The sequence below is a fragment of the Penaeus vannamei genome, chromosome 40, assembly GCF_042767895.1.
Source record: "Penaeus vannamei isolate JL-2024 chromosome 40, ASM4276789v1, whole genome shotgun sequence".
Classification (NCBI taxonomy): domain Eukaryota; kingdom Metazoa; phylum Arthropoda; class Malacostraca; order Decapoda; family Penaeidae; genus Penaeus; species Penaeus vannamei.
Window position 1 is genome coordinate 14,054,165 of NC_091588.1, and position 10,000 is coordinate 14,064,164.

The 10,000-nt window shown below is 40.9% G+C and overlaps 1 protein-coding gene across 1 annotated transcript in view; it reads right to left on the reverse strand.

Annotated features, from left to right (window-relative positions):
* Positions 1-7,031: 7,031 nt before the first annotated feature.
* Positions 7,032-10,000, reverse strand: part of LOC113824126 (extracellular serine/threonine protein kinase four-jointed) — a 3,973-nt gene continuing 1,004 nt past the window's right edge. The window contains exons 1-4 of the mRNA XM_027376869.2: positions 9,040-10,000; positions 8,378-8,578; positions 7,745-8,078; positions 7,032-7,520 (exon numbers count right to left, since the gene is read on the reverse strand). The exon at positions 9,040-10,000 is cut by the window's right edge and continues 1,004 nt beyond it. Of these exons, the coding sequence (XP_027232670.2) occupies positions 7,131-7,520; positions 7,745-8,078; positions 8,378-8,578; positions 9,040-9,986 (1,872 nt within the window). The 5' untranslated portion in view covers positions 9,987-10,000 and the 3' untranslated portion in view covers positions 7,032-7,130. The remainder of the gene's footprint in view (positions 7,521-7,744; positions 8,079-8,377; positions 8,579-9,039) is intronic.

Below are 10,000 nucleotides of genomic sequence, written 5' to 3' on the forward strand. Positions count from 1 at the left end.
GTACTGGTGTATGTGAGGAATTTCCTGGAAAGTCTTGTGCTAAAATTTTGCCAGTTTACGTTTTTCATGAGAGTAACCCGAGGAAGCGTATGAAGTCATATGTTATATTAGATGTTCAGAGTAACAAATCTTTAGCTAAAGGAGAGCTTTTAGATTTCTTTGATGTTCGCTCTGTGGCAGAGGAATACATCATAACTAGTTGCTCTGGCCGTTCAGTTATGACAGGAAGGAAAGCTGGTGGACTATGCATACAAGCTGTTGATGGTAGTCTACAGATGAGCCTTCCTACAGTCATCGAATGTGATGAACTTCCTAATAATAGGACTGAGATTCCAACTCCCAACATTGCTTGACTTCATCCACACCTCAAAGACATTGGTTCAGAAATTTCACCTCTTGATGATCAGGCTCAGATTCAATTATTGATTGGTAGAGATCTACCTGAAGCTCACCATGTACTAGATCAAGTAACAGGTCCACCAGGTACACCCTTTGCCCAGAAGATGAAGTTAGGCTGGGTAATTATAGGTGAAGTCTGCCTGGGGAAGCATCACGCAACAAAGAATGTGAATGTAAGGAAAATATATGTAAATCCTGATGGTCGTCCATCAGTCTTGAAGCCTTGTCCAAGTTGTATATGTGTACAAGAGGACACAGGATATCACAGCGGTTTTACACCATGGAAGGAAAATTATATTGGTTCTACAGTGTTTCACCGAACCAAAAATGATGATGAACCTGGAAAATCCACAGAAGACAAAATGTTCTTGAAGTTAATGGAGAAAGAATTTGTCAAAGAACCAGCAGGTAACTGGAGTGCACCTTTACCTTTTAAGCCCATAAAGAAAAGATTACCGAACAATAAATCCATGGCTGTGAGACGTGCCAATAGCCTAGCCAAGAGTCTTCAGTTCAATTCTGTTAAAAGAGAACATTTCCGAGACTTTATGAAAAAGCTTTTGGAAAGAGGTCATGCTGAAATAGCACCACCTTTGAAAGAAAATGAAGAATGTTGGTATCTTCCAGTGTTTGGAGTGTATCATCCAAAGAAACCTAGTCGTATCAGGTGTGTTTTTGACTCTGCTGCTAAGTTTAGAGGTACATCATTGAATGATGTGTTGATGACAGGTCCAGACCTAAATAATTCTCTGTTGGGTGTACTTCTACGTGTTCAAAAGAATAGAGTGAACCGTATTCACAGGTCAACTAAGCCAGAGCAATGGAATTATGTTCCTACATCTGTGAATCCAGCTGATCGAGCAACTCGTTCTATGGTGAATGATTTCTCGTGTAATGACATATGGCTGAAAGGACCTGAAACATTCCTGAGTAGGCGTCATGATCTTGCTCAAGAAACTCCACAGCTAGTTCAACCAGAAGATGATAAGGAAGTAAGGCCAGATGCTCTGGTAAAGGCAGCTAAAACCTGTGTGATTGACAATTTATCAATTGGGTGTCACAGATTTGAAAGGTTCTCTGAGTGGTATCGCCTAGTAAATACTGTTGCTTTATTGCAGAGATGTGCATGTGCCAAATCATTTAAAGGTAGAGCTGATAGAAGTGTAGAGTCTTTCAGAAAAGCTGAAATATTTGTGATCAAAGCAGTTCAAAAGGAAACTTACAAAGAAGAAATTAGACTTCTTGAAGCAAAAATGCATCTTCCAAAATCTAGCTCAATTATGGCTCTCAACCCGTACTTAGATGAAGATGGTGTGTTAAGGGTTGGCGGAAGATTGTAACAATCAAGTCTTGGAAGTTACCAGAAACATCCAATCATTTTGCCTGGTAAAAGTCATATTTCTACACTTATAATACATCACTATCACCAAAGTGTTCGACACCAAGGACGTCATCTTACAGAAGGAGCTGTTAGATCTGGTGGATATTGGATTACAGGCGTGAAACGGTTGATCTCATCAATCTTACACTCCTGTGTCCAGTGTAGAAAGTTACGAGGTAAAGAAGAAGTCCAGTTGATGAGTGATCTACCAGCAGATCGTTTAGAACATACTCCACCCTTTACCAATGTTGGAGTTGATGCTTTTGGACCTTGGACTATAACGACACGCAGAACTTGTGGTGGATCAGCAAATTCGAAACGGTGGGCTATTTTGTTCACTTGTCTTACAACAAGAGCAATACACATTGAGTTGGTAGAAGAAATGTCCTCTTCAGCTTTTATTAATGCACTTAAAAGATTTGAAGCTCTCAGAGGTAAAGTCAAACTGTATAGATCTGACCGAGGAACCAACTTTGTTGGTGCAACTGATAGCCTCAAGATAGATGCAGTAAATGTGGAAGAAAAGAAGATAGTAAACCATCTGTACCAAACAGGCACTAAATGGATCTTCAACGCTCCCCATTCATCGCACATGGGAGGTGTATGGGAACGCCTCATTCGAATCTGCCGGAAGATCTTAGAGTCAATGCTAGCTGAAACTCCTTATAAAACTTTGACGCATGAAGTGTTATCAACCTTCATGGCAGAAGTATGTGCCATAGTGAACAATCGACCAATAGTAAACGTATCAACTGATCCAGAAAACCCTTTCATCTTGTCACCTGCCACCATTCTTACTCAGAAAGTTGGAATAGACCATGTAGAAAATTCAGTAGGAGAAATTGATACAAAAGACCTTTTGAAAACAGAATGGAAACGTGTTTCTGCCCTCTCAGAAATATTTTGGAATCGTTGGAAGAAAGAATATCTGCACACACTCCAAGAACGTAGAAAATGGTGTTGTGCAAAACCTAATCTCACTGAAGGTGATGTTGTGTTATTGAAAGACAGAAGTGTTTGTCGTACACAATGGCCATATGGAATTGTTGTAAGAGCTATCCAAAGTGAAGATGGCAAAGTAAGGAAAGTGGAGTTAAAGGTTATGAGAGATGGAAAGCCAGTTGTGTACACAAGACCAATTTCAGAGTTAATTCTTTTGGTTTCTGGTGCTAAGTAGCTATTTTTTATTTGAACAAGTCACATTTCAGTTCCTGTTTGTCATTTAATCAGTATTAGAGTAGTGATATCAAATTTGTTGATATCAGGCAGGGAGTGTAAAGGAATCAAGGATTCCTTGTCTGATATTATATATATAGAGTTTAGATCAAGAATTTATTTAATTTAATGTATTAACATGAGAATGATTATTTAATTTCATTTAGTTTGTAATGTTGGCTACAGTGACGTTAGAGTTGTACGAGCGCCCTACAAAAACGCATTGTTGTGAATCCGCGGAGCCCCTCTAGAGAGCCACGTGAGACGTCTTGTGCTGCGTACTTTTAAATTATTCTTGTTTTATGAAGATTTGGGCCAGCCACACTCTTTTCACCTCACATCACGTGCACACTCACGCGTACGTGTATGTTGTCATCTTGCTCATACCTACCAGCTTGTGAACATGACAATAAAGGTTTAACTGACTGCTAGTGTTTTACTGGAGGCAGTACATATATATATATATATATATATATATATATATATATATATATATGTGTGTGTGTGTGTGTGTGTGTGTGTGTGTGTGTGTGTGTGCATGTATATATGCATATATATATATATATATATATATATATATATATATATATATATATATATATATATATATATATATATATATATATATATATATATATATATATATATATATATGTATATATATATACATATATATAAATTTATATATATATATAAATTTATATATAAATATATAAATATATATATATATATATATATATATATATATAAGTATGTATGTATGTATGAATATATATATATATATATATATATATATATATGCATATATATATATATATACATATATATGTATATATAAATATAAGTGTGTGAATATATATATATATATATATATATATATATATATATATATATATATATATGTATGTATGTATATATATATATATATATATATATATATATATATATATGTATGTATGTATATATATATATATGTATATATATATATGTATATATATATATATATATACGTATGTATATTTGCATATATTTTTGTGTGTGTGTGTGTGTGTGTATGTATGTATGTATGTATGTATATGTGTGTGCCAGACTGTACAGTATTTTTCTTGCGCGGGGTATTATACATTTTTTCGTGTGCGAAAAGCATCATTTTGTCTACATTTGTGCGGACGGATGATGAAACAAGTGCGCGGAAAGGCCAAAAGAATTTTAAGCGCGGAAGATGATTAAAAAGAGAGAGAGAGAGAGAGAGAGTGGGGAGGGGGAGGACACATACACACACATACCAAAGCACACAGATAGATTTATTTATGCATGATATCAGTATGTCAGTACATATGTGTGTGAGTGTGTGTGTGTGTGAGAGAGAGAGGGGGGGGTCAGCTCAGTTCGTCGTATTTTGCAATGGCAAAAAGAGATAAAGAGAGAGAGAAGGGGGGAGAATAAATAATCCATGAAAGTGAAGAGATGAGAAGAAATATGCTAGTTTATGTTTTAAGTACCATTTTCTATCATTAATAAAATCATAGAAAATCTATATCGAAGTTGTGATATAAATATCAATTCTGTCAGTCTATAACGTCTTCATACTATTCTTTCTATAAAAAGTATGTTTACAAATCTTTAGAAACGTTTAGATTGTATCATCTTCCGTATTGAAGAAATACACTTGGCGACCGACAGCAGGCTCTTTCATCAATAAATACCAATAAACGAGTAGTGCGAAGGACAGCCTTTAAGTGAATGAATGTTTTGTAGAAACATCGGTCAGTAAATGGGAAACCTCTGCTTTTCCTGGACTACTGTGATCATACGCCGTTTTGCCTAGCGTGGGCTATTGATTTTACCGAGTTGCGTCACCTACATGCGTGTGTACTAGCACTAGTTTTACCTTTGCATTTGAATAATTTACTATTTTCATGAAAATGTTATGCTGACGCTCATGATTATTATAATACTTAATCAGAATCGTAACGAAGGTGTGATTTAATACTGCTGCAATTGTCTCATCTTGCAATGAATAAATAACATAGGACAATAAAAGTGAAATAAAGATAATAAAATACAGGAGATTTATCCTTTCCGTTCTTCCGCATCATTTTGATATCATGTTACATCGTTTTAAATCTGAAATGGTACAGAAAATGGTGCTGAGAAAAATTGCATTCACACCTTTTTGTTTGTAGATGTGTAAAGGGATACTTTTATCTCCAAGCGAAGATCAAAAAGAGCGAGGACTTAGCCTACAGTAGAGTCGTTTAATCTTTGCTACATACACACACGCACACACACATACATACACACACACATACACACACACACACACACACACACACATACACACACACACACACACACACACACACACACACACACACACACACACACACACACACACACATATATATATATATATATATATATATATATATATATATATATATATATATATATATATACATATATATATATATATATATATATATATATATATATATATAAATGATAGCATTTATTGAAATTCATCTTGTTCTTTGGTTTGGAGTTTAAATCGTTTCACTTTCAAGTTAAATGAAACTAAATATGAGCAGAGGGAACATTGCGCTCCCTTCATTATTCAGTAAAAAAATGAGGATAAAAAACGCTACGTAAATGTACCTTTCCCTCGTTAAAGAAATAAACTGTGGCAATCATTTTATGTTTTGAATAATAGAGTTTATCGTCAAAAAAGTTAATAAAAAATAAAAAGATCAGCTTGTCAGATTTGGAGAACAGGATGGCACATAACATCAAAACACATTTTCCACGCGACACTCACTGTTGAGAGATCGAAAAGGAAAGGTATTGGAAACAGTTGAAGAAGGAAGAAGACAGAGAAAAAATATGAGAAAAAAATGAATTAAGAACCAGAAAACTAATGAAGTCACGGATGCCATTAATTTAAACGTTAAAAGTCATCACTTGCATCTGCTTATATAAAGTCTACCAGATGTCAGCATGTGCAACATACCAGTTGGCAGGACACTTGAATGTTGATCTCGTTATAAATGCTTCGAGATTCAATAAGTAAGAGCACATGAAGACATGTAGAACGTGACTTGAAGAGAAAGGCGAGACTTAAGTAAACATAATTCTCTCTTTCTGAAAGGGAGTGCATGATTAGTTTACCTAAAATAGAAACTTTTCAGGGGATTTCAAAAATGTAAAAGTGACTGTTGAGTATTGGTGTGGATCATATGACCGGGATCTTCTTTATTGCTCTGATCATAGTTGTTATCTCTGTTTATCGGCCGCTTCGTTGAAATTGAGCGAGGCCCAACGCAATTAATAGTCATTATACGGACTTTAATATATAGAGAATACATATCTATCAGTCTAGACAAGCATATCTACTGGATAGATGATAGATAAATGTGTATATATCAGATATATAAACAGATATGCATTGACTTCTGTGTTTATGCACGCCCGCATACATGAATATTCACTGGGTCGAGCCTCGCACAAAATAAACAAACAGGCCGTATATCCTGTGTTCCTTGCTGCCTTTGCTTGCCACTGTGGGTGTTTTGATTATGAGTAGTAGTAGTCTACACACTACTTTTTTTCCTCTTTTTTGCTTATTTAATTTCAAAATCTACTTTTCTTTATTTTCAATTCAACTTCTCGATATCGGAATAAAACATGTTCACAAAACGTATCTTTTGAAACACTGCTATTAACGTGATAAAATTGCAAAGAATTTGAACAAAACTTCTTACAATACAAATTCTGTCACTCATGGTGTGGAAAATGGTATCCCTTTTGCTTTCGTATTTCCCCGTTGTTTTAGGATATGCACTGCATATAAGAATATTGAATAAAGGAAAATTCTAGACTTTAGATCATTCTTACTATCATCCATATCATACATCTCTTTACATAGATTTCAGAAATTTGCTTCCATCATCTCTACCTTTCTGTTGCTTCTTTCCCATAAAAGCCAGGTCACTGATTTCCTTCTCTGACATGTTTTCACGGGGTTAAACAACTGCAGGAAGTATTTTTTTATTTCTTTTTATTAAAGGCATAGAAAAATAGCTCTTATGACACTCTGTACACAGGTATATATACACACATTCGCAGCCCCGCCCCTTCATCGCCTCGTTCGGCGCCCCTTGGACCGCTTCTGGACGACCTCGGTGCACTTGACCATCCAGCTGTGCACCTCCCGCACGCGCTCGGCGAAGTGCCTCGCGAACAGCGGGTTGGCGAGCGGGTCCGGCAGCTGTCCGGCCAGCGGCTCGTTCTCCCTCAGGAACGTCACCAGGAGGCTGTGAGGCTCCGGGTGACTGGCCAGTCCCAGTACCGCCTCCATCGTCGACCTCCTGAAGAGGCACATGGACCGGAGGGCGCGGGTGTGGAAGCCCTGGAACCTGGAGGCTTGGGCAGGGTCGGAGGAGGCGCCGTACAGGAGGCTGTAGGCGTCCATCAACCCGGACTCGTTGTCCAGGAGCCACAGGGCGTCTGTCGCCTCGCTCCGAACCTGCAGCGGAAATCTGGTTTTAACTTCAGCTGATTTCTGTCAGTAATATTTTGAGCTACTAGGAAAACCTCATCAATGGGCATTACTGTCTTTAACATAAAAAGAAAAAGATCAAAATATTCAATGTAAATAACTAATCTCTTGGAACTCCTAAACCTCCGGCAAACCACTAGAAGGGAAATCGAAAGAAAAGAAATGTCACCTTTGCTTCCTTCCAGACTCACCAGGTTATGGATGGTGCCACTGAGGATCTGCGGCCGGCCTTCCTTCTCGGCCGCGTCCTGCATGTAGGCCAGGCGGTCGTAGTTCCCCGTCAGATAATCGAACACCAGCAGGTCACTCCATTGCACCAGCTGCGCCAGCTCCCTCTCCGACAGCGTCTTCAAACTGTCTCGCGATTTCTTTGCTCCGCCCATGGCTTGTGGGTAAAGGCGATACCCAACGGAGGGCATGTGCTTCCCCACCACTTCTGGCGGCCCCACAGGGTACTCGTCTCCTAGGATGCTGACAGGGACGTCCTTCAAGAGAGCGTCCAGTAGTAGGGTGGGCATGCGATCTCTGTTGGTTCCACAAGGGGCTTTACTTTCTTTATTCCAGACCAGACAACACACTCTGATGAACTGCCGTATAGCATTCCTCAAGTCAGAGAGAAAATTAATATCCCAAATCATCCAATCTGAGCCCAGTATAAGAGCACAAATCCATTCCCTGGTTTCCGTGATATTGATAAAATAATTCCCCATGGTAAATTGGGAAATTTACCATGGAGTAAATGATTTACGCCCTTCTTGCAAATAAGCAGAGCCACTCCGATAATAATGATAAAGTATTCAACCCGATATTCCCACGACACTGACCTGACCAGCCGTTCGACCCAAGGCGTGAGGACCACCACAGGCGCGTCCCCCCAGCCCGCCCGCGACATATCGGAGGCGACGGCGGACCAGCGTGGATGTGAGGGCGCGGCCAAGACCACGGGGGGCACGTGGCCCACGCCCAGGACCCGTGACAGGTAAAAGCTAAGGACCTCTCCCAGGAGCAGATAGTCATCGGGATACCTAATAGAAAACAAATATAGTATTAAGGCTGTAAATAATTGGATAAATAATTAAGTAAACTGACTAATAATGATATTGCTACCAATACTAATGATGGCGGCATTACAATGATAAACAGCAGTAGTGGTGCTGGAAATAAAGCAGTAGTGAGAATAGGAATAAGAGAGCTACGTTAACAAATATACACTAATACACTAGTATGTTGACATCTTATCTGCACAGATATAATTCAACGGATATCTATAGCGCCAATTTCCCTTGTACACTATCGTCCCAGCGTAATCTCTCTGTATCCTACGGGAGACGGATTCATTTACTAAATTTCTGGTTATCTTACCTGCACCTTCCTCCTGCGGCTACAGTGCTTGTGACCTTTGAATGATCACTGTGTGCACCGCCTTTCCTAATCTTAACCTCTGCGACCTAGGCTATTTCGTCTTCAAAGACGTTCCTTGACTCACCTGTATCGCGCACAGGCCGCTCCTCCCGTGCTTAGCTCCACCCACTGGTTCTTGGGTCGTCCGCACTTCTCCCAGTTGGGCTCCTCCAGTTTGACGACCTTGTGCGACCTGAGCTGGGCCTGCACCTCCCCCACCGTGGCGTCGTTGAGGTGAGACTCCTTCAGGAGCTCTTCGGCGGCCGCGGAGAACACGATGCCGTCTTCCACGACCTTCATGCCCTGGTCATTCTTGAGGCTTACTCGCGGGAGGTTCTTCCACCTCTCCCTGACTCTCGGTGTCTTGAAGGTCGACGTCGAGGCTGTTGCCGACTGCCTGTTCCTGCCAGGGCTTTGCTTGCCTCCTCTGTCGCCGGTTAAGGAAAAGTCGAAGTAGTCCATGTCGAAGACGGGGTTGTAGTCGTCGTCCTCCTCGCTCTCATAGCCATCGTCGTCGTAACCGTCCGCCGTGAGCACCAGGTCGTCGGCCTCGTCCTCCTCTTCGCCCCCCTCGTCCTCGCTGTTATAATCGTCCTCCAGGCTGCGTCTGTACTCTGGGTGGTCCTCGAGTTTCCGAGCCGTCCTCACTACCTCCAACCCCCCTTGAGTCATGGCCGCGTCCGCGTTCTCCCTCGCGACCGCTCCGCCGCCGCCGCCCGCGTAGCCGAACCTTCCTCTCAGGACCTCCTGCGGCGGCGTCACCTGCACGAGCACGAACGCGACCACCGACAGGAGGACCACTCCCAGCAGACACAGCAGCACACTTACTAGCCGCTGCATGCGGTATACGGGGAACGACTGCGGGAAATAGCAGCACTTGCAGCTGCCGTGGCGCCGCTGCGGTTTGCCCCACGTTCGGGCGACCGCCGGCCGCAGCGGGTAGTCGACCGTCGCCAGGAAGTCACGGGAAGTCGTGGCGAGGTTGAGGCGCGGGGAGTCTGCCGGCGCCATGATGGTGCTGATGACGATCATAGACCTGACGCCCG